Source organism: Rhinoderma darwinii, chromosome 5, assembly GCF_050947455.1.
Source record: "Rhinoderma darwinii isolate aRhiDar2 chromosome 5, aRhiDar2.hap1, whole genome shotgun sequence".
NCBI classification, from domain to species: Eukaryota; Metazoa; Chordata; class Amphibia; order Anura; family Rhinodermatidae; genus Rhinoderma; species Rhinoderma darwinii.
Window position 1 is genome coordinate 92,416,539 of NC_134691.1, and position 26,059 is coordinate 92,442,597.

The 26,059-nt window shown below is 39.8% G+C and overlaps 1 protein-coding gene across 4 annotated transcripts in view; it reads right to left on the reverse strand.

The window, feature by feature from the left end:
- Positions 1-26,059, reverse strand: part of SPIDR (scaffold protein involved in DNA repair) — a 551,620-nt gene that overhangs the window by 305,086 nt on the left and 220,475 nt on the right. For 2 of the 4 annotated variants that reach the window (XM_075826266.1, XM_075826265.1), the window contains one exon: positions 1,671-1,805. The exons of the other annotated variants lie outside the window; for them this stretch is intronic. In XM_075826266.1, coding sequence (XP_075682381.1) covers positions 1,671-1,805 — 135 coding nt within the window. The remainder of the gene's footprint in view (positions 1-1,670; positions 1,806-26,059) is intronic. 4 annotated transcript variants of the gene reach the window in all.

Sequence of the window (26,059 nt, forward strand, 5' to 3'; positions counted from 1 at the left end):
CGTTCCCCTCTTCCTCTGACGGAAGAGAGCTGAATGTACTATAACGGTAGTGTGATAGGAGTCTAACATGTTACCTTTATTCTATGGTTTGTTACAATGATACCGAATATGTATACTTTTTGTTATGTTTTACTACTTTTGTACAATAAAAATACTTAAATTAAAATATTTTGTTTTTGCATATAACTTTTTTTATTTTTCCATCAAGGTAGCAATACAAGGGCTTGTTTGCGGGACGAGATGTACTTTTCACGGGTACCCTATTGGGGAACATGACACTTATTGATTTAATATTACTTTTTTAGTTGGGGAATGGAAAAAAATAACAATTCCATTGGTTTTTTTTCATTTTGCGGTTTAAATAACATGTTGGCTTTATTGTTTGGGTCATTACAATCGCGGCAATATCATATACATGTCATTTATTTTCTAACACTTTTACAAAATAGTTTTATTTGATTTTTTTGCTACGGTCCACCTTTTTTTCTTTAATAATCTTTTGCATTAATAAATATTTTCAGTCACACTAGGGGACTTGACTATGCAATCTTTTGATCGCTTTATAATGCTTTGTTATAATAAACATGTAAAGAGAAAAATTGTGAACCAAAGTACAGCGCTGTTAACATCAAATGCAAGTCCAGACAAAGAGGTAATAAATGGGATTTATTGGGTTTTTAATTAAAATAATTAATTAAATAGGCAATTAAATAGGCTACGCGTTTCGACGCTGGACTAGCGTCTTCATCAGGCCAAGTGCATTACATTATGAGGCACTTTAAATAGTGAGGGAAGGCAAGAAAAAAACGGAAAAAAAATGCCAAAAAAGGTTATCTCTGACGTCACACATGGGCATAGTGATGCAAAGAGTCACATGAGTGTGCATAATTGGTTAAATGAGTAAAGGGGGGATTACAGCTGTTAATAAGTACGTATATGTGTTAAAAAAAAGGGAGATGAAGGATGATGAATAGGAAGAAGCAGGGGATAATTAATGAGCATGGTGGGAAATAATAATAATAAATAAATGAACAGACTGAAGGGGATTATCGGGTGTGAGGCAAGCGAACGAACATGCTTGTAATGAGAACAAAGTTGGGGTTAATGTTGCAGCGATGCAGGGGATGAACAAGGGGGGCTGAGGAATCAATGGGTGGGAGAGGAGGTCGGTCCGTACTCACAGTGAGTTGATGTGTGTCATATGGATCCGGAGTTAAATGCCGGCGGCGCTACGAGAGTGTCCCCGGAGTCAAGGACACACAGAGAGCTACGGTGGCCGCAGAGGGACAAAAGGGTAACAAATGCAAAGTGGATCAAGAGGTGTACGGACAAGGAAAATGGCATCATATTACGGTATATAGGACTATGGTGGCTACTGATAAGATGAGGGGGCAAGGAGAGGGTTACTTGAAAGGGAAGAGGGAATTTGACTTATATAGTGTTGATTTTGCAAAAATTGCATTAATAGAGCGGGAAATAAAACAAGAGGAGTCAACTTAGAATAAAAGATATACATAATATACATAAAAGACATAAAGGGACAGGGGTTTCGTAGGGCAATAGTTAGTAAAATATTAGAATAAGGGGACCAAAGTGGATGTTACTAATGTTAGAGATTCACGATGTGTTAATGACATTTTTGTAAGAGGTTTAAAAAGAATGGATCTTACGGCAAAGATGTTGATGCGGCAGCCAATGGGTAGAGGTAGAAGGGACGGTCCAAAGCAAAGGATGATCCACTCTTAGCCTCAGTAGGCAAGTCAGCTAAACCTATCAAAGTAGTATTGCAGCCCGAATGTAAGAACCTAGAGGAAAAACAAGAAAATACCACGGCGCCACATGGTGCAGATCACAAGCGAAAATAAGGAACCTCTCGGTTCTGTACCCATCAATGCATTCAAACCATCTGAATAAAATCACCTCAAATGTCTCCATCACCTCTCCCATTCCCCACCACAACAGCCATCCTCTCCCCTTTTTAATGACTCCATTGAAACATCCATCTCCCAACCTATCCCGGCCGCTTTACTTGAACTTTCTATTCATGATCATCACCATCGTATCTCATCCATCCTTACTCCCCCATCATACCACCCTTATCAGCCAATCTCTCATCTACGGATGGACAACTACCCCATACTAACAACACCTTCACCATTTCTTTTTTAGGCCTTCCCTCTCAACTTACCATGCCACCAGTGTCCCCCATCTCCCATCGATTACTACCCCCCATGACCCCCTCCTCCCACTCAACAGAAACACTTCTTCCTTCCCTCCAAGCCCAAAACCCCTAACTTCCTTCTTCCCCACTGTTCAAAGAGTCACAACGAAAAAAAATAAAAAAATTGAAGTAGATATAGGGGCTGTATAGGAGGCAGAACCAAACAACGAAAGTTTTAGTAAAATCCAAAAAACAAACTCAAACAGTAAAAATCTTCAACCTATCTAAACATGTACTTAAACAAAATGAAAATGACCTATTAGTCAAAGGTCTCTCCTTTTGTCCCACTGTATCCCCTGATGGTTTTGAACTCTTCATGGATTTAAACAGATTCATCCGTTAAATCACCCTTACACGCAATTTTGCAATTTCTCGCCTCCCCTGCTCCCCCTCTCATTCCCGGCACCACTCGCTCCGACCCATCACCAATCAATGTTAATTTTCATTCCAAATCCACCTTTTATCCTGCCCATCATCGTGGCTCCGCAATTGACACTTTTTCATCACTTGTTAGGAACAAATTCAATACCCTTGAAAGTCCTCTTATTACCTATTATATCAAAGAGGCTACAAGATTTCTATCAGACGATTCCTTCTATGAAAAACTTAAAACAAATCCACTACCAGTCTACTGCATCAGGTACGAAACCCTCATCGATACCGCCTACTCTAAATAGAATACTTACCAAAAAAGAAATCAATTTCCTACAAGTTCCATTTCCTTCTATGCCCCTTCATGTACCATTTACCCAAGATACACAAATCTCTCATCACACCCCCAGGACGTCCTATTATTGCCGGGATTGGTTCATTAACCAGTAATCTATCCCACTTTATAGATTTACATCTATAGCCCTTTGTCTTGAAACTTCCCTCATACCTCAGGGACATTACCCAGTTAATTAATGATCTTCGGTCACTCAACCAAGTGTGTAATTTCTCATCCGTGTGCTTTCTCTCTGCTGACGTATCTGCCCTCTACACCAATATCCCGCACAATAAAGGACTACTAACTGTAGAATCCCTCCTACACCTTGATGTTAATGTACCTGACTCTCAGGCACGTTTTCTAAAGGACTGTATTGAGTTTATTCTCAAACATAATATTTTTACCTTTAACAATGCCATCTACAGACAAAAAAGGGGCTGCGCTATGGGATCCCGTTTCGCCCCATCATATGCCAATCTAAACATGGGTGCCTTTGAAGATTATTTTATCATGGGTAATCACCCCTTCAGTACTAATATAATCCTGTATCGACGATTTATTCTTCATCTGCAACGGTAGCATCTCTGATGCTGACCTGTCCATCAATTATCTGAATAAGAATGATTTTGGGCTAAACTTTACACACAATTTCTTTGCAAACACTATTGATTTTTTAGATTTGACCATCAGCAAAGACCCCAATGGCAATCTTGTCACTAGTACCCATTTTAAAATCAGTAGACGTTAATAGCTACCTTGATTTTAACAGTGTACATGAACCCCTCCCCCTGGCTAAAGAATATTACCTTTGGCCAGTTTAGGAGAATAAGGAAAAACTGCTCCACGCAAAAAAAATTCTGATCAGACACAAAGATTTTAAAACAGCATTTCAAAGAAAAAAAACTTCCCGAAAAGTGTGATTGAAGGTGCTCAGGCCAAAATATCATCATTGTCCCAAGATGATTGCCTCCTACCTGTCCTTAGAAAAAGGGACAACGATAACAGCAAACATCATTTTATTACCACTTTCAATAACAGTAACAAACAGATCAGATCCACTCTTTTTAAACATTGCCACATTTTAACTAATGATCCCTTTTTAAAACCATTTTTACCTGAGAAACCTAGAATCGCCTATAGAAGATCTCAAACATTAAGAAACTTTCTTGCACCGAGCAAATGACGTAATGCCAAACCCAGCGTCACCACAATGTTCCCTTCCCTATGCGGTTCCTACCGTTGTGGTCATGCCAGATGTATGTGCTGCTCCAATATAACACACAACACTAACACTTACACGTCATCAGTCACTTCTGAACGTTTTAATATTAAAACCTTTTTAAATTGCGCAAGTGACTATGTCATTTAACTTTTACGATGCCCGTGTAACCTTCAATATATTGGAAGAACCACATAGCCATTACGCTCCAGGATCAATAAACAGCGATCAAACGTCATTAATGGCTTTCCTAAACACAGCGTTTCACAACATTTCTCACTTGTACATAATTGCAATTTCAAGGATATCCTAATTACACCTATTGAACAAATCCCATCAAGTTCATTGAACAGATTCAACCTCCTCAAATAGCGAGAGAATTACTGGATCTATAAACTTGCCTGTCCCAATCCCAGTGGCCTTAATGACATCACTGAAACATCCCTAGACTAACCATGATACGTAATTAACGTTCAAATAAACTAATACCTCTTACAAAAATGTCATTAACACATCGTGAATCTATAACATTAGTAACATCCACTTTGGTCCCCTTATTCTAATATTTTACTAATTATTGCCCTACGAAACCCCTGTCCCTTTATGTCTTTTATGTATATTATGTATATTTTTTATTCTAAGTTGACCCCCTTGTTTTATTTCCCGCTCCATTAATGCAATTTTTGCAAAATCAACACTATTTAAGTCAAATTCCCTCTTCCCTTTCAAGTAACCCTCTCCTTGCCCCCTCATCTTATCAGTAGCCACCATAGTCCAATATACCGTATTATGATGCCATTCTGCTCATCCGTACACCTCTTGATCCACTTTGCATTTGTTACCCTTTTGTCCCTCTGCGGCGACCGTAGCTCTCTGTGTGTCCTTGACTTCGGGGACACTCTCATAGCGCCGCCGGTGTTCAACTTCGTATCCATATGACACACATCAACTCACTGTGAGTACGGACCGACCTCCTCTCGCACCCATTGATTCCTCAGCCCCCCTTGTTCATCCCTTGCATCATTAACCCCAACTTTGTTCTCATTACAAGCATGTTCATCCGCTTGCCTCACACCTGTTAATCCCCTTCAATCTGTTCATTTATTTATTATCTTTATTTCCCATGCTCATTAATTATCCCCTGCTTCTTCCTATTCATCATCCTTCAACTCCCTTTGCTTTTAACACATACACGTACTTATTAACAGCTGTAATCCCCCCTTTACTCATTTAACCAATTATGCACACTCATGTGACTTTTTGCATCACTATGCCCATGTGTGACGTCAGAGATAACCTTTGACCTGCCTTTTTTTCTTGCCTCCTCTTACTATTTAAAGTGCCTCCTCACAATGTAATGCACTTGGCCTGATGAAGACGCTAGTCCAGCGTCGAAACGCGTAGCCTATTTAATTATTTTAATTAAAAACCCAATAAATCCCATTTATTACCTCCTTGTCTGGACTTGCATTTGATGTTAGCAGCACTGTACTTTGGTTCACAATTTTTCTCCTTACATGTCTCTTTGAGCGGTTGTCTGTGGACCACTGGTTTGGACCTAGCTGCAGCTACATCACCCAATAACATTATTACCTGCCTACAGTAGAGTTTTGCCTACTACTTGCAAAACCCCCAAAGGTGAGCAAGATCTTCACCATTGTTCTTTTCCTTATTTTCGCTTGTGATCTGCACCATGTGGCGTTGTGGTATTTTCTCGTTTTTCCTCTTGGTATAATAAAGGCCCCTTTACACCTGCCAACATTCGGACGGTGCAGCAAACGCCGATCAAATCGTTGATCGGCGCTCGTTTGCTCCTGTCACACGGAGCTATAGATGGGGACGAGCGGTCTTTACTCAGATCGCTTGTCCTCAGACATTATCATGTCGGCAGCGCGTCTCCCTTTTTACACGGGAAGATATGCGGCCGACAACGATAATATTTGACTTTTTTAAAACGATACGATCAACAGTTTGCTCGTTCATCTGCTGATCGCTGCCCTGTTTACACAGGGAAATTATCGGGAACGAGCATTCTATGAATGCTTGTCTGCCCGATAATTGCCCAGTGTAAAACCCCCTTGAGGATAGGATTCGACCTAGACTTTTGTTTTGTAGTAACCGATAACTCAAAATCCATAGGAATACATTGAGTACTTTGAAAATCTCTTCAAAATCGCTCCTGACAAGTGAGTAGTTCTGAAATCACAACATGTAGTGATTAAAAATAAATCACTATTTCAGCCATGAGTGGTCACTAATGGTTAATTGTAAATAGATTATTCGGCAAGCATGCAGTGCACACAATGAAGCTCAGCATAAACTTCAACGCCAACCGATAGAAATCTACTTACATAGTAAAGAAAAAATTATACTTAAGTAGTTTATTTTTTGTAATTAGACTCTTCATTTTACATCAGCGTTGCCCTTCCGTTGAGGGGTTCCGTCGGAGGTTTCCGTCAGGTTAACCCCTCAACGGAAAGGCAAACAAACCTTTGCTTCAGTTTCCCTCAGCATTGATCTCAATGGTGACGGAAACGTTGTTAATGGTCTTCGTTGGTCACCGTTGTGACACGATTCCGTTGTTTTGGCGGAAACAATAGCGCAGTCGACTATTAACCACGTTTCAGTCACCATTGAGATCAATGGTGAGGGAAACGGAACCTAAGGTTTCCGTTTGCCTTTCCGTTGGGGGGGTTAACCTGATGAAAACCTTAGACGGAACCCCTCAACGGAAGGGCAAAGCTGATGTGAACAGGCCCTTTCTTTTTACCTCGTCTAGTTTCTTTTACGGTTTTTAGATTTTAATTTACAAAATAAGAAACTACTTTTAAAGAAAAAAACATTTACTGCCTTCAGTAAATATAAGAACTAGTAGAAAAATAATAAAAATATAAGAACAAAAGAAAACATTATTTATTAACTCCAACATCCACAAAAGCGTGCAATATAAATATACAGTATGTTACATTATTAAAGGGGTTGTCTCATCAAGACAGCCCTGTTCATATTCCCAATTAGTTCATATGGGCAACATAAAAGTGGGTTTAACGCTTGGTACTCCCTAAGTAGCGGAGTTGAGAGCAGCTCAGCAAGCAGCTCCCACTCTGGAGAACCCAACTTATACATATATTACACCTTTATATATTACGGTGCCCACTGCAAGGGAAATTTATGGCCGAATTAAACTTTCACCAGCAATAACAGATCGTAGACTGTTCCTAGAGCTAGACCCAAGGTGATCACCAGGGTAGATGTCTTTAGAGAAGGGGTTGTCTTAAAAGGGCTATCAATGTAGGGAATGTGAGCATCCCCTGCCTGGTGCTACCTCCTATCAGCCAAAGCAGAAAGCTGCTGTAAAGAGGGACTCTAGTGGATGTACTGCAACTATGTATTACATGAACCTGACCTTTAAGTGGTTCTAAACCCTTTAGTAAACTGGGCTGGTGAACTATTTATTTCCATCGTGCAGAATTTTCCAGTTCTTTATACACTCAACAGATTGAAAGCAAAGCAAAATGGTTCAAGTGGTGTGGAATGATTGTGCGATGGCTCCTGTTCGTCGACGTGCCAGTTATCGCCACTTGTCGCAAACTGAGAGGGGACAGAATCCTTGAATTGAGAGATACCTCGGTTTATAATTTCGGCAGATCACTACGTGCCTGGGCCAAGTCAGGTCAGGTTCAACGTTGCGTGTCCCAGGTGTTGGGAGAACAACAAAGAATGAGAATGATAGCAAGAGGTGCGTGGAGGCGAACCTCTGCATGGATGGATCGTCTGACTGGAAGAATGGCGCGTAGTGATTTATTCTGTCCTGCAAGTGAAATTGGACGTTACATCCCAAGCCTAGGACGGCAACCAGCGTCCAATCAAATCATCAGAAGGCGTTTGCACGACATTGGCCTACGAGCCAGACCTCCGGCTACAGGTGCTCCATTGACCACACGTACTGCTCTCAAAGGCTATTATAGTGCATAGCGAGACGGCAATGGAAACTGGAATGAAGGGCTATCCTTTTTACTGATGAGTCTAGCTTTTGTCTCAGACGCAACGCTAGCCGGAGAGAGATTGGTCTGGAGATTACGTGGGCAACGGCATGAAGAGGCCTCCACAAGGGAATGTCACACCAGTCCTACTCCTGGGATTATGGTGTGTGGTGGCATAATATACGGTAGCCGGACCCATCTAGTCTTCATCCAGGTACACAAAGAGCTCAGCGTTACATTGATTTGGTCGTGAAACTAGTGGTACGGCCATTTCTCCAAAGTGTCCCAGAAGTTGTTTATCAACAGGACAATGCCAGGCTGTATGTTGCTCGTGCTACTGTGAGCAGCCTGTGTGGCCTAAATGTGCTACCACGGCTTACAGCATCTCTGGACTTGTTTCCCATCGAGCAAATCTGGGACATTATTGGTTGGCAATTGCAAAGGGAGCTGCCAGCAGCCAATCTTGATGATTTGCGTGCCCAAGACAACCATTAGTAACCTCATTGATAGCATGCCAATACGTGTAAGTGCATGTATTTCTGCACATGGCGCGAATGCGTAATACTCAATAAATAAAGATGTTTGGAATATTTTGGTTCCATTTTTTTATCATTTGCATAAAATTAACATGTCTATCGATCCTGTGATTTCCACAATTCCAAAACTTTTCCTACTTGGTGTTGCCATTTCAATGTTGAGGACTGTATATAGCCAGTAATGTAAACAATGGATGATTTTATTATGGCTACGTCCAGGAAACAGTATATACCTCAACTATAATAATCTTTTGTTTAATTTTGTTTTTGTAGAAAAGAAAACTACATCTTTAGGTATTCTACACCATTTCTATGCCATTAGGCCGCATGCAAAAAATCCACAGCATTCCCTCTAATTGCGAATATTGTTGTGATTTTGGAAAGGGTAAGGCTACAATCACACGACAGAGAAAAACGTCCGTGATACGGACGTTTTTACAGCGGCTGTCACATGGCTGTTTTCAGAATAATGAAGTTCTATGGGTGTATTCACAAGGGCATTTTTTAAATACCAGCCGTCAAAAAAATAGGACATGGCCTATTTTTTGCCGTTTTCACGGCCTGACAGCTGCCATAGAAGTCAATGGATCAGTTTTTACCGGCCGTTTTTCAGGAATCAATCCTTGTAACGGCCGGTAAAGACTGATTCTGGTTGAAGACTCCCTGCTACTTTAAGCGCTGAGCCCGGGGAATTCCCTGACAGCATTGTCCATATATGGACATTGAAGTCAGGGCTTTCAACTATGAGTCCCCAGCCAGATCATTGCAAGATCTCTGGCCGAAGATTCCGATCTTAGGAAAACCCTTGACGTCACTGTCCATATATGGATATCCATACATGGACAGTGACGTCAGGGGCTATTCCTAAAGCGGAATCCCCGGCCAGAGCTCTGGCAAGGGATTCCGCTCTTAGATGAAGCCCCTGACCTCACTGTCCATATATGGAAGGAGACGTCAGGTGCTTCGTTTATGAGCGGCCGACGCTGGCCAGAGGGATTTCGCTCAACAGGGAGTTACAGTGGCGCTATCTACAAGGGGGGTGCTATCTACAGGGGGTGGCGCTATCTATATGGGCACTGTGGCACTATATGGGAGTTGTGGCACTATCTACAGAGGACACTGGCGCTATCTACATGGGCACTGTGGCACTATGTGGGCACTGGCACTTTATATGTGGGCACTGTGGCCCTATCTACAGTGGTCATTTGGGCACTATATGGGCACTGTGGTACTATGTGGGCACTGGCCCTATGTGGGCATTATCTGCAGTGGGCACTGCGGAACTATCGACATGGGCACTGGTATTTTCAGGGGATTGGGACAAAAAAAAAACCCTGACAAATGAAATCCATCTTTTTTTTTTTTTTTTTTTTTTTTTTTTTAACGGCTTTGAAAATCGGATGGCAAACAGTCATTAAAAACGGACAGGCGAACTGGAAATGGATGACAATTTGGATAAACACTGATGCAAAATGGCCATGAAGAACTGACAGTTGATCTGTTTTTAATGGCCATTTGTTTTCACTATCGTGTGAATGTAGCCTTAGTCTTGTGCTAGTTCATGGCCAGTCCATGGCCAGGGACGACAAGTTTAGTCTCAGTTGGGCCCCCCGCTTTTACATTCCCCTTAATAACTGAAGGGGTTGTCTTTATGGTATGCAAACTTTGGCTATTATATAAATTTATTTATTTTTATTTCTCTCTTATGGTGAATACTTTACTATGCAAGAACTTTACTATCATCAAAGATCTATTATTAAGACAATGAATTTTAAGTCAATGAATGTTTAAACAGGAAGTAACAGAAGCTGATTCTTACAGAAAAAAAAGGAGAAGCTGAGTTCTACACGAAGAAAGTAACAAGTGTGCTGACATGTATATATTTTGTCCTGTGGTTATAGATTTGATTTTATATTGTGAGGGCATTCATCAACAGATTAAAAAACATATTTCACAAAAGGAGACAAATAAAAAGTAGAAGTTAAATGTTCTAAAAACATCAGATCTAAAATAATTAATGCTGGCCATAGATGGCTCAAGATTTAAGGTCATATATGGGGAAATATCAGAAGATCTCTGTGCGATTGAACTGCACTTTTTCAAAGAAAGAAGATAAGAGGAAGGACAGACATCTTAATAACTAGTTAGACAAAATGTATTTTTTGCTTATAAGATGCCAAATTATTATGCAGCGCTGTACAGAGATTGTCACTATTCACATCAATCCCAGTCCCCAATAGGGCTCACAATCTAATTTCCATATCCCAAACACACAATAGGGTACATTTTTTCATCAGTTTGTATGAAACCCAAACAAACACAAAAAAAAACCCATACATAATATAAAGGGAGTTATTTGCAGAAATGTAATCTTTTTGCAGCACTACAGCAATCTTCTTTGAGCCATCAACTAGAAACACATTACAGAAGTATACATTGAGATCTTTAGATGATGCAATAAAAATTGTTCTAATCATAAAAATAAAAATATGTATAAAACAAGAAGATACTATAACAGAGTTCCTTTGCCCTGAAACAATAATAAGGCCTCATGCACACGACTGTAACCATGTGCACGGCCGTGATTTTCAGGTCGGCCGGGGACAGAGTGTCACCCGCGAGCCGCCCGCAAATCGCGGGCCGTGCACATGGCCGTGGCCATTATTTGCTATGAGCCTGGACCGCAGAACACGGCCGTAATAAGGCATGCCCGTTCTTTCTGCAGTCCGGGCTCCTGGGCCATGCACGGACAGTGGAAACCACGGTAGTGTGCATGACCCCAAAGGAATGAATGGGGCCACAATTCTCCCAGTGGATTTTTGGGGGAATTGCGGCTGCAAAAGCATGTTCGTGTGCATGGGGCCTAATGGTTTACTACGTTAAATAAGCAATACAATAATATTGTCCCCACTAGAAAAAAAAAGTAATGTTCCTTTTTATAGGGAACTCATGAGGAAGTACTTTACCAATAACCAAAAGACAATCTTATAGACGCAGATGCTTTGACTCCAGTGTGATTCTAAGAAAAATATAGGGGAACTGGTATTTTATACTGTAAATTCCCAAATCACCATTTGCTGATTCAAGGGCTTCATGATTTCTCATGTTACATAGTATTTGTAATTTTTTTCCTGTTTATATCTAGATTTTCACTTCAACCCCTTAATGATCAGAGTATTTCGGTCCTAAATGACTAGACACTTTTTTAGAAATTTGTGCACATGGACGACCATAACCCTTATATTTGTTGGGCTACAAAAAAAAATGTTTGCACCTTTCTTTGTGACACATAGGGCTGATTTGAATAACTTTTTCGAGAATTATAGATTTATTTTTTTGGTTTCATTAGGGGTAAAGTGTACAAAATATATATTTTTCCAATGAACATTCTTTAAATTTGCAAATTGACACTAAAATAAAAGTATTATAATGGGTACACTATTTTGTTTTGGTCGTTTTAATAAATAATTGAATTTATTAAAGACAAATCTTTAATTAATCTAAATGACTAAGATGCACCTCATTTATTAAGAGGCACACACCTCCAAATAAACTAGGTACATCTCTGTCTGTTTGTGCGCTAGGAAGTCAAGTCTTCGGCAGATATGAGCTGGTGTAACTTTGCTCTTGTTTCTGGCCTAAATTATAGCAAATTTGTTGGGCCATGGATGGCTCTGTCACTTCCAGTTAAGCCCCACTCCTTTTTAAAACAAAATTCTGGGGAACGGTGGAAAAATCTAAGTATTGTGAAATTTTTTTACATAAAGTTTGTTTTTGCAACAGAAAACTGTCTTAGAGTGTTTAATAAATTCCCCCAAATATGTACCGTCTTGGGTCATTGGGTCAACTGTTATTTATGGACAACTGTTTAAGTTGACGTGATGTTTTTTCTCTTTAATTTTACTTTATAATTTTTTTTACTTGCTAGATATTTTTGTTACACAATACACTACTGTTCAAAAGTTTAGGGTCACTTAGAAATTTCCTTATTTTTGAAAGAAAAGCACAGTTTTTTTCAATGAAGATAACATTAAATTAATCAGAAATACACTCTATACATTGTTAATGTAGTAAATGACTATTCTAGCTGCAAACGTCTGGTTTTTAATGCAATATCTACATAGGTGTATAGAGGCCCATTTCCAGCAACCACCACTCCAGTGTTCTAATGGTACATTGTGTTTGCTAACTCTGTTAGAAGGCTAATGGATTATTAGAAAACACTTGAAAACCCTTGTGCAATTATGTTAGCACCGCTGTAAACAGTTTTGCTGTTTAGAGGAGCTATAAAACTGACCTTCCTTTGAGCTAGTTGAGAATCTGGAGCATTACATTTGTGGGTTCGATTAAACTCTCCAAATGGCTAGAAAAAGAGAGCTTTCATGTGAAACTCGACAGTCTATTCTTGTTCTTAGAAATGAAGGCTATTCCATGCGAGAAATTGCCAAGAAACTGAAGATTTCCTACAACGGTGTGTACTACTCCCTTCAGAGGACAGCACAAACAGGCTCTAACCAGAGTAGAAAGAGAAGTGGGAGGCCCCGCTGCACAACTGAGCAACAAGACAAGTACATTAGAGTCTCTAGTTTGAGAAATAGACGCCTCACAGGTCCTCAACTGGCAGCTTCATTAAATAGTACCCGCAAAACGCCAGTGTCAACGTCTACAGTGAAGAGGTGACTCCGGGATGCTGGCCTTCAGGGCAGAGTGGCAAAGAAAAAGCCATATCTGAGACTGGCTAATAAAAGGAAAAGATTAATATGGGCAAAAGCACACAGACTTTGGACAGAGGAAGATTGGAAAAAAGTGTTATGGACAGACGAATCGAAGTTTGAGGTGTTTGGATCACACAGAAGAACATTTGTGAGACGCAGAACAACTGAAAAGATGCTGGAAGTGTGCCTGACGCTATCTGTCAAGCATGGTGGAGGTAATGCGATGGTCTGGGGTTGCTTTGGTGCTGGTAAAGTGGGAGATTTGTACAAGGTAAAAGGGATTTTGAATAAGGAAGGCTATCACTCCATTTTCAGCGCTTGATTGGAGCCAATTTCATCCTACAACAGGACAATGACCCAAAGCACACCTCCAAATTATGCAAGAACTATTTAGGGAAGAAGCAGGCAGCTGGTATTCTATCTGTAATGGAGTGGCCAGCGCAGTCACCAGATCTCAACCCCATAGAGCTGTTGTGGGAGCAGCCTGACCGTATGGTACGCAAGAAGTGCCCATCAAGCCAATCCAACTTGTGGGAGGGGTTTCTGGAAGCATTGGGTGAAATTTCTGCCGATTACCTCAGCAAATTAATAGCTAGAATACCAAAGGTCTGCAATGCTTTAATTGCTGCAAATGGAGCATTCTTTGACGAAAGCAAAGTTTGAAGGAGAAAATTATTATTTCAAATAAAAATCATTATTTCTAACCTTGTCAATGTCTTGACTATATTTTCTAGTCATTTTGCAACTCATTTGATAAATATAAGTGTGAGTTTTCATGGAACACAAAATTGTCTGGGTGACCCCAAACTTTTGAACGGTAGTGCATGTCACATGCATAAATGGGGAGTGACAGAAACAGCCCAGTAACAGTGCTTCCATCACTTCTCATTGACTTTAATGGGAATTGCCATGCACACTCGTGGCAAAAGTGTCAATGGCTCCCCGCTCTGACAATTATAAGGGCCCCAGCTTTGGAATCCCACTGATGAAACAATTATAGCATTCCCTGTAGATTCATTGTATTAACTATACTGTGTGTGTGTGTGTGTGTGTGGCTGGATTAATTGACCACCAAATAGCCAAAGGGAGTATACTGTGGCTAGTTACATTAAATGAGCAACGGTGGCATGCAGTATTAATAGGTCACTGAATGGCAGCATTAATTGGTTTATAATTGCATTGGGGTATTAATTGATCACTGTATTACAGAGGAATAAAATCCCTTAGGCACTTTTGGCTATAATTCTAGAAAAATTAAGGGGAAGTCAGCAGTGCAGGAGTGGACTTTGCACATGCACAATATTGCTGCCACCTGGAAACCTTCACACTCAAACTTTCTTTTTGATGGATTAGTTCTAAATATAAGGCTGGCTCACCCTGTGCATTTTTGTTGCGTTTTTAGCATGTGTTTTTTTTGGGTTGATGAACTCCCATTGAGATATAGAGGAGTTTATCGACAAAACGAAAAAAACGCAAGCTAAAATCTTAACAAAAACGCACAGTGTGAACCCAACATTCGGGTACATTCACATGGCACACTTGTTGTAGAATTTTCTAAAATCCATTCCATACATCTGAACAGTGCTGTTTCTGTAGTAAGTGCATGGGTTTCTTCAAGCCACAGTCAGATGAATGGTAAAGTCACAAACGTTTCTGCACCAAATCTGCCACGTTTGAATATGCCATTAATAAGTTGTAATAGGTTTTTAATAAGTTGACATCATTAAGTATGCCGTTAATGAGTTGTAACAGTTGTAATAAGTTGGAAATAGTTAATAAACATTACATTGGGTCTTATTTATGGCCCATATTTTGATGCAAAACACACAAAAATGACATGTGCTATGGACATAAAAAACGCACATAGCACACTAACCATAAAAGTTATAATTAGTAGTATTAGAAACAAACCATAGTAGATTGTTAACCAGAGCTTCTAATGTCGATAACACAGCTTAAAAAACCCCAAAAAGAAACATAAAGGCATAAGCTCCACCATATACAGAGACTAATATGTCATAACAAATGGCGGGCACCATTAAAGGTGGAGATAGAAGGGTGCAAAACAAACATCTAGTAATCTGTAATTACATACAAGTACCCCCATAATCGTCAAAATGAAAAAAAAAAACTGTAAATACTTTATCTTAGGACAAGAAATGTATCGGACAAACAATTTAAAAACATCTAAAAAAGCAAAATATTTACATATAACTCTCAGATAATAATGTGACACTATTGTAGTGATATCCCAGAATAAGGCCCCATGCACACGACCGTGCCCGCAATCACAAAGTATGGGAGCACGGCCCGCAAAATGCGAAAGAACGGACATGTTCCATAATTCCCGGAACATTTCCACGGCACTGACACCCTTCCGTAGTGCTACGGAAAGGTGTCAGTGTTCAATGAAAGTGAATGGCTCCGTTTTTTGCTGTCGTGTGCATGGGGCCTAAGGAAATGACTAGTCAGAAAATAGGAATAAATACTTAATTATATATGTGTGTATATATATATATATATATATATATATATATATATATATATATATATATACACACACACACACACACATTGAAAAAAAGCAATAAATTCTTGGTCGTATTTCTTGCTTGTACCAAAATAAAGTATATTATGGGTGTGCACACTTCTTTATGTTGTCACTTATTGTATTTAATTATAGACTAATAGCTCAACATCTCCTCGCACCAGTGGGATCAAATCACCATAGCATATATGCAGAGCAGCAATCTTCCTGTATGAAACCGGCATAGGCATACTGCTTTTATTACGAATGGAACACAATTTAAAAAAAAAAAAAAAAAAGATAAACATTGAACTGCAGGTTAGATGTCACTGTGAAATATCTGAAAAAGACCAATTTCGCCTTGAAAGTTTCAGCCTGAAATCTCAAGGTCTATTGATGTAGATGATACTTAACCTCAACACACAGACCTTGGACTCATGGAAATTTGCTTTACAAATATTCTTATCTTTAAAACGAAAAAAAAAACAAAAAAAAACAAAACATTTTTTCCCCAGTTCAGTAGTAAAACAAAATAAAAAAAAGAATAACAGTCAAACAGATAAAAGTCTACTGTTAACACTACTAGTTTTTGTTGAAACTTTTCCTTCCCTATGTTTTATTCTTTCTAACAAAAAAACAAAACAAATTATTGTATACAAGAATATATTTCTTTCTATATTTCCTAGAGCAGTGCTGTGGCTTTTGCATTACAGGTTCACTTTGCAAGACTGTAAATGATAATTATGAACGAACCGAGAGTAAAAAAAAATTAAAAACAAGTACACAGTTGTACGGATTCCAGTATATTCAATAACATTGAAAGCTCAACCAATAAAATCATCTCACATTATGTTCTGATGCCAAGCAAGGTACATTATCTTGAGCCAAAACTGAAAATAAACATCATGTATCAAAAATAGCACACCTAACCACACCGAACACAACCGCTAAAACTAGAAAAAGGAATGCAAAACACAAATTAAATATAAGAGGTATTGTAATCTCATGTTATAAGCATCATTCCCCTGGCTATGCTAAAAATAAATCAGCACATTACGGCAACATTTTTTAGAAACTTTAGCCAAGAACTTGTAGACCTCCCAATAAACTGTGCTTTGGCTGCAGCCCTCACAAAATCTGCAATGAATCAGCAAATCTCAGGAATCATGGAAATTTCCCCGAAATTAGCATTTACCTCCATAGTGCGAAATGGGATTATTCCTAGCATTTAGTTAAAACTCAGAAAGTCATCAAGTTCATCGGATGTCATTCCTGGAAGTAGGCCAAACCTGGGGAATTTTTCTGTATTTTCACGACCATTCCTGGAATCTGACAAACTGTATATTTTTTTCATAGTGACAAATTGTCTCAAAAAAGTCTGGAAATTACATTGTTATTTGTTACTCAATTCCTAACACCTTAATATCGAAGGTATTTTCAACCTTAACCCCTTTCCCGAAATTTGCGGTATGGATACGTCATGGAAAGCCATGCGTTCCCGCAATATGCTGTAGCCATACAACAAATCGAGAAGGGGTTACAGTGTAAAAATTGAAAGTTACAAAGTAAAGATGGCTGCTGTTCATAACAGCAGGCCATCTTTACACAAGGGCCAGGGGGTGGCTCACCCCCCGCATTGGCGATCGCCGCAATTGGCCAGTCAATTGCGGCTTTCGCCACTCACTGTGCCACAGGGTACAGTGATATGGTGGTGATTGGTGCGGTCTAGGACAGCACCAATCCCTGCCATGTACTGATGACGAGGTGGCGGTGATGCCACCCCTGACCGCTACGATTGGTCGGTCTGCACCGACCGACCAATCGCAGCCATGGCATGTGTTTGAAACACCCTCCAAAAGCTCTGCCCACCTCATTCCGGTAAGGAACGGTGAGCAGAGCTGGTGTTACGGTCTGTGAACTAATACTTACCGGTTCTGAGGCCTTCTGTGCTGCGATCCTGATGGGACGTCTGCATCCGACTGCTTCCTGCTACTGAGTGATCAGTCATCATCATCATCATCTGTGCTGATTTTTTATAAAATTTTTTAGCAGTAGCACTTGTTTTGTCCCTAAACTTCTTATCCCTGTACCCCTCCCTCCGCCTCTTCCCCTTTTTACGTCCTGCGACAACCATCACTGATCGCCAATTTTTGGCACAGGACTTTTTTTTTTTTGCACCGTTTCCCTATGTGAGCCCTGCGGCCGCTAAGCGCTGATCAGTGACTAAGTGCTGAGTCTATAACCAGCCTCAGTGGTAATTTGTTTACGCAGGCTTTTTTATAAGGCCTTAATCACACGAATGTGTCCATTTTGCGCACCCAAAAAATGCTGCGTTTTGCGCGCGCAAAAGTTCAGTGTGTCATCAGCATATGGTGCGTGGCTGAGTGATTTTCGCGCAGCCGGCATCATTATGACACTCTGTTTTTATGTTTACAAACAGATAAGCACGAGGTGCTTTTCTGTTTTCATTCATTTATTTTACTACTGTAGCGCACATCACGCGCGGCACCCGTAGGTGCTTCTGTGTGCCGTGCGCGATTTGCACGCACCCATTGACTTCAATGGGTGCGTGCTGCGCGAAACACGGGCAAGTATAGGACATGTCGTGAGTTTTACGCAGCGCACATACGCTGCGTGAAAATCACTGACAGTCTGAACGGCCCCATTCACTAACATAGGTGCGTGTGACGCGCGTGCAAATCACACGCGTATCACGGACGTATAACACGTTTGTGTGAATAAGGCCTAAAACTGTAAAATAATTTTAAAAAGAGCAGCGTTAGAGTAGCGGACGTTTACGGACATCCGTTTTGAAAAAAATATATATAGCAGACGTTATAGCTATATATTTTTTATACAGTTTGAGTAAATTTACGGCTTATATTTAGTGTCAGTTAGTGACAGACATTCAGTTTTTTTTAACTGAAGTTCGTTCACTAAATTTTTGATAGCATAGCGACAGATTTAGTATAGCGTTATAGTAAGGGTATGTTCACACGGGCTATTTTCGGCCGATTTTCGGGCCGTAAACGCCCGAAAAATTGGAAGCAGAAGGCCTCCAAAAATCTGCCCATTGATTGCACTGGGAAAAACGGCGTTCTGTTCCGACGGGCTGTTTTTTTACGCAGTTTTGAAAAACGGCCGCGTAAAAAAACGGCCGCAAAAAAGAAGTGCAGGTTACTTCTTGGGACGTTTTTGGAGCCGTTTTTCATAGACTTTATTGAAAACCGCTCCAAAAATGGCCGTAAAAAACTCTGTGAATAACGCAGCGAAAATCACGAGTGGCTTAAAAAACTTCTGTAAATCAGGAGTTGTTTTCCCTTGAAAACAGCTCCGTATTTTCAGACGTTTTTGAGTTTGCGTGTGAACATACCCTTAGCGTTCGATAGTGACATACATTCAGGTTTTTTTTAACTGAAGTTCGGTCACTAAATTTTTTATAGCGTAGTGACACAGTTGTAGCTAAAAAATGTTTACAGTTCTATATTGGACGCCCAATTAATTTCTTTCTCCTAAATTTTTCTTATTCTTTTCTTGTTTTTCTTCTCTTTTTTTTCCTATAAATTTCATATACACTTGTAAAAGCACAACACACGCAACCACCTCTATGAAAATAAATTCAGTATTACACATGTTGAAGCACCACATACCCCCCTAATAAAAATGTCCCAATCATCCCAAAGGGTCTATTCAGCCAAAGAAGCATACGCCATCCTGGCCTCTGACACTGAATGGGCCAGCGAGGGAGAAGAGGAAATTGCCCCATTCCTCTTGACCTCCTCATCATCCTCATCTAGTGATGAGGAACCCCTGCAAAGACGCCCCAGGACATCAGCTGAGGCAACCCCCAAATGAGTGATACCATGTGGAACCCACCCCCTAATAATTATGAGCCTCACACTCCAGATTTCATAGGCAGCTCAGGAATTCAGTTTGAGATGGTAGGCCTCGCAGAAATTGACTATTTCTAGCTCTTTTTCTCTGAGGATTTTGTTAATTTAATCGTGGCCCAGACAAACTTATACGCCCAGCAATTTTTAGCCCAAAACCCATTGTCATCATTTGCTAGGTGGACCCCCATAGAAGCAGCGGAGATTATGACATTTTGGGGCCTTGTCCTACATATGGGCTTAGTAAAATAAGCCAGCGATTAGGCAATACTAAAGTGCGTACATTTTATACAACACCCCATTATAATCGGATGGCAATAACCCGGACACGTTTTGAAATAATTCTGAAATCCGCTCCGTGATGACCCCACATATGACCGCCTATTCAAAATCAGGCCAATCATTATTTCTGCACCAAATTTCAAGAAGTGTACAAACCCCCGAAAAGAACATTGCAATAGACGAGTCCCTTGTACATTTTAAGGGGAGACTAAAATTCCGTCAGTACCTGCCAAGCAATAGGGTGAGGTATGGAATTAAAATGTACAAGCTGTGCGAGAGTAGCTCAGGGTACACCTACAGGTATAGGGTTTATGAAGGGAAAGACACCTGGATAGAACCTCCAGAATGTCCTGAGAATTAGTGGAAAAATAGTGTGGGATTTGGTGCACCCACTGCTGGACCAGGGTTATCACCTTTACGTGGAAAACTTCTATACCAGCATCCCACTATTTAAATGCCTCTCCACCAGAAGTACTGCAGCATGTGGCACCGTGCGCAAAAACTAAAGAGGCCTCTCTAAAAAACTGATTGGGAAACCCCTAAGAAAGGGAGAAAGCAGGGCACTACATAACGAGAACATGTTGCTGGTCAAGTATAACGACAAGAGGTACGTCCTTCTGTTGATCACAATACACGGTACCGGCAGCACCCCTGTCCCTGTCCGAGGTAGCACTTCAATGACCCCCGAGACACATTGCATCCTAGACTACAATAAGTACATGGGAGGGGTTGATCTCTCTGATCAAGTGCTGATGCCATACAGTGCCACGCGCAAAACAACGGTCTGGTACAAAATGCTGGCAGTGCACATGGTACAGATGGCATTGTATAACTCTTACGTGCTATACGAATGTGCAGGCTGGACAAGGACTTTCCTTCAGTTTCAAGAGGCGGTTATCAAGGCCCTTGTATTTGGGAACAAGGAAGGGGAGGACCCCAGTACTTCTAGAAGCGATGGTCCACGTATTGTACCAGGGCAACATTTTCCTGGCGAAATCCCCTCCACTGGTAAAAAGGGAAGGACCCAAAAAAGGTGTAAAGTGTGCTACAAAAGGGGGAGAAGACGAGACAACTTATCATTGTGAAACCTGGCCTGTGCATAAAGGAGTGCTTCAAAGTTAATGACACATCCATGGATTTTTAATTGAATAATTTTTTTAAATGCTCACTATACCCCTAGATAAATACCTTGAGGGGTGTAGTTTCCCAAATGGAGTTACTCTTGGGGGGTTTCCACTGTTTTGGCCACTCAGGGGCTTTGCAAATGTGACATGGCCTCCACAAACCATTCCGGTTAAATTTGAACTCCAAGTGGTGTTCTTTCCCTTCTGAGCCCTGCCGTGTGTCACAGCCGTTTATGACCACATGTGAGGTACTCTTTTTCTCGGGAGAAACTGCTCTACAAATGTTGTGGTGCTTTTTCTCCTTTAGTCCTTGTGGGAATGAAAAAAAAATGAGCTAAACCTACGTTTTATTGGGAAAATGTAGATTTTCATTTTAACAGGCTACTTCTAATAATTTCTGCAAAGAAGCTGTGGGGTCAAAATGCTCACTATACCCCTAGATAATATCTTTGAAGGGTATAGTTTCCAAAATGGAGTCAATCTTGGGGTGTCTCCACTGTTTTGACCACTCAGGGGCTTTGCAAATGTGACAAGGCCTCCGCAAACCATTCCGGTTAAATTTGAACTCCAAATGGTGTTCTTTCGCTTCTGAGCCCTGCCGTGTTTCCAAACAGCTGTTTATGACCACATGTGGGACACGGTTATTCGGAAGAAACCGCTTTACAAATGTTGTGGTGCTTTTTCTCCTTGTGGGAATGGAAAAAAATTAGCTAAACCTACGTTTTATTGAGAAAAACGTAGAGTTTCATTTTCACGGCCTACTTCCAATAATTTCTGCAAAAAACCTGTGGGGTGAAAATGCTCATTATACCACTAGATAATTTTCTCAAGGGGTGTCGTTTCCAAAATGGGGTCACTTGTGGGTAGTTCCCACTGTTTTGGCACCGCAAGAGCCCTTCAAACCCGACATGGTGCCTAAAATATATTCTAATAAAAAGAAGGCCCGAAAATCCTCTAGGTTATCCTTTGCTTCTGAGGCCGGTGCTTCAGTCCATAAGCAGGCTTGGGCCACATGTGGGATATTTCCTAAAACTGCAGAATCTAGGCAATAAATATTGAGTTGCATTTTTCTAGTAAAACTTTCTGTTACAAAAAAAATTGTTTAAAAAAAAATTTCTGCAAAAAAAAATTTGTACATTTCAAAACTAATTAGCTTTAATTCCTGTGAAACGTCTAAAGGGTTAAGAAACGTTCTAAATGCTGTTTTGAATACTTTGAGGGGTGAAGTTTTTAAAATGGGGTGACTTATTGGGGGTTTCTAATACAGAAGGCCCTCAAAGCCACTTCAGAACTGAACTAGCCCCTGTAAAAATAGCCTTATGATATTTTCTTGAAAATGTGAGAAATTGCTGCTAAAGTTCTAAGCCTTGTAACGTCCTAGAAAAATAAAAGGATGTTCAAAAACGATGCCAATTTAAAATAGACATGTGGGGTACGTTAATTAGCAACAATTTTGTGTGGTATAAATGCCTGTCTCACAAGCAGATACATTTAAATTTAAAAAATAATGCAAATTTTTGAAATTTCTCGCAAAATTTTGGTGTTTTTCACAGTTAAATACTGAACGTATCCAGCAAATTTTGTCAGTACCATAAAGTCCAATGTGTCACAAGAAAACAGTCTCAGAATCGCTTTAATAGGTAAAAGCATTCCGAAGTTATTACCACATGAATTGAAACATGTCAAATTTGAAAAATGAGGCTCTGTCAGGAAGGTGAAAAGTGGCCAAAGAGGGAAGGGGTTAATGACCGAGCAAATTTTTTATTTTTTTCCATCGTCGCAGTCCAAGAGCTATAACCTTTTTATTTTTCCGTCGACATAGCTGTATGACTTGTTTTTTGTTACAATCATGGCAATACCATATTTATATATATATTTTATGTTTTACTACTTTTACACAGTAAAAACAATTTTTTTTTTCTAAAAAATTATTTGTTTTTGCATCGCCATATTTTAAGAGCCATAACTTTCCTATTTTTCTGCCAATGCAGCTGTATTAGAGCCTTTTTTTTGCGAGACAACTTGTAGTTTTTATTAGTTCTATTTTGGAGTACATGCAACTTTTTGATCACTTTTTATAAAAATTATTTGAAGACAGGATGAACAGAAAACAGCAATTCTGGCAACGTTTTTTATTTAATTTTTTTATGGCGTTCACAGTGAGGGTTAAATAATCTAATCGTTTAATAGTTGGGGTTGTTATGGACGCGGTGATACCAAATATGTGAAACTTTTTTTCCATATTAAAGCATTTTAGAAGGGGAAAAAGTGGGTTTTTAATTTTTATTCTTTGGGGATTTTTATTTATAATAAAAACTTTATTAAACGTTTTTAGTCATTTAAATGGCGCGATCACTATTGAACGCGGCATTTAATGGGTTAAACAAGTGTGATCACGCTCGATGGAGCGGTCTCAGCCCGTGAGTCCGCTCCATATTCCCCCACCCGGCGTGCGCCGTATATAAACGGTGGATGTCGGGAAGGGGTTAAGGACATAGCCTGTTTTGGCCTTAAGGGGAATGTGTTGCCAGCAAAACATGTTTTTTTTTTTTTAGTTAAACAATTAGTGTGTGGGTGATTAAACATTGTTCTAATCTTTTTTATTTTTTTCACTTGTCAGGAAATATTATAAATTGGATTCAATTTATAATATTTCCCAGCACTGGTCACTAGATGGAGCAATTCCCAAAATTGCAGCATTGCATGTGGTAAAGCAACCACATTGCTTTATGCTGCAAAATTGGGAAAAAATCCCTCGCTCTAGTGAGCTCTCAGAATCCCCCCCTCCTTTATCCTGGCTAGTGCCGGGAGAAACGAGGGGTTTGAACGGTCTAACCTCCTACACTATGTGTCGCCATTTTTTGAGCTAACACACAGTGTAGAAGGTTTACATACACTAGTAAACACACAGTATAACACTTACATACACAGAAATCACTTACCTGCTCCAGTCGCCGCCGCTCCCTCCGGTTCGTCCGCTCCGTCTGCTGCCGCTGCTCCATGTGCACAAGTCCGGAAGCCGCGACCGGAAGTAGTAATCTTACTGTCCGGCCGAGACTTCCGGTCCACAGGAAAATGGTGCCGGACAGCGCGCATTTCAAATTGGACGGCGTACACCATAGTGGATGGAACGGGCCCCGTTCGCATTCCCTATGGGACTGTGGCTGCCGTATTCCATGTCTGTATGTGTCGTTAATCGACACACACAGAAATGGAAAAAAAAATGGCAGCCCCCATAGGGAAGAAAAAGTGTAAAAATAGAAAAAAGTAACACACAAACACACAAATAAATATAAACGTTTTTAATAAAACCCTAACATAAACCTGATATAAAAAAAAATAATTTGGTGACACTGTTCCTTTAAGGACATAGACAATTTTTTAAAATCTGACATGTGTCACTTCATGTGGTAATAACTCTGGAATGCTTTTATGTATCCAAGCAATTCTGAGACTGTTTTTTCATGACACATTGTACTTTGTGTTAGTGGTAAAACTTGGTCGATATATTCAGTGTTTATTTGTGAAAAACCACAAAATTCAGAGAAAATTTGCAAAAATTAGTATTTTCTAAATTTAAATGTATTTGCTTGTAAGACAGATAGTAATACCATATAAAACAGTTACTAGTTAACATTTCGCATATGTCTACTTATGTTTGCATCGTTTTTTTAAAAGTAGTTTTATTTTTCTAGGACGTTACCCGGCTTAGAACTTTAGAAGCAATTTCTCACATTTTCAAGGAAATTTCAAAAGGCCATTTTTTCAGAGACAAGATCAGTTCTAAAGTGGCTTTGAGGGCCTTATATATTAGAAAGTCCCCATAAGTCACCCAATTTTAAAAACTAGACCCCTCAAAGCATTCAAAACAGCATTCAGAAAGTGTTTTAACACTTTAGGCGTTTCACAGGAATTAAAGCAATGTAGAGGGGATATTTACCATTTTTTATTTTTTTGACAAAATTCATTGGTAATAAAAAAAAATCTTTAACACAGAAGGTTTTACAAGAGAAATGCAACTTAATATTTATTGCCCAGATTCTGCAGTTTTTATAAATATCCAACATGTGGCCTTAGCGTTCTAATGGACTGAAACACAGGCCTCAAAAGCAAAGGAGCACCTGGTGGATTTTGGGGCCACCTTTTATAGAATATATTTTAGGCACCATGTCCGGTTTGAAGAGGTCTTGTGGTGCCAAAACAGTGGAAACCCCCCAAAAGTGACCCCATTTTGTAAACTACACCCCTCAAGAAATTTATCTAGGGATATAGTTAGCATTTTGACCCCACAGTTTCTTTACTAAACCTATTGGAATTAGGCTGTAAAAAATGAAAATCTACTTTTTCGTAAAAAAACTGACATTTTTAATTTTTACAAGTAATAAATGAGAAAAAGTACCCCAACATTTGTAAAGCATCTTCTCCCTATTATGGCAATTAAACATATGTGGTAATAAACTGCTGTTTGGACCCACGGCAGGGCTCACAAGGGAAAGAGCACCATTTCAATTTTGGAGAGCAGATTTTGCTGGAATAGTTTTCAGTGCAATGTCGTGTTTGCAACGCCCTGGAGGGACCAAAACAGCGGAAACCCCCCAAAAGTGACACATTTTTTAAACTACACCCCTCAAGGAATATTTCTAGGGGTATAGTTAGCATTTTGACCAAACACGGTTTTTGCAGAATTTATGAGATTTAAGCCGTGAAATTGAAAATCTAAATTTTTTCTAATAAAATGTCGTTTTAGTTAAGATTTTTTCATTTTTACAATAGATAAAGGAGAAAAAGCACCCCAAAATGTGTAAAGCAAACTCTTCTGAGCACAACAAAACCCCATATGTGGTAATAAACTG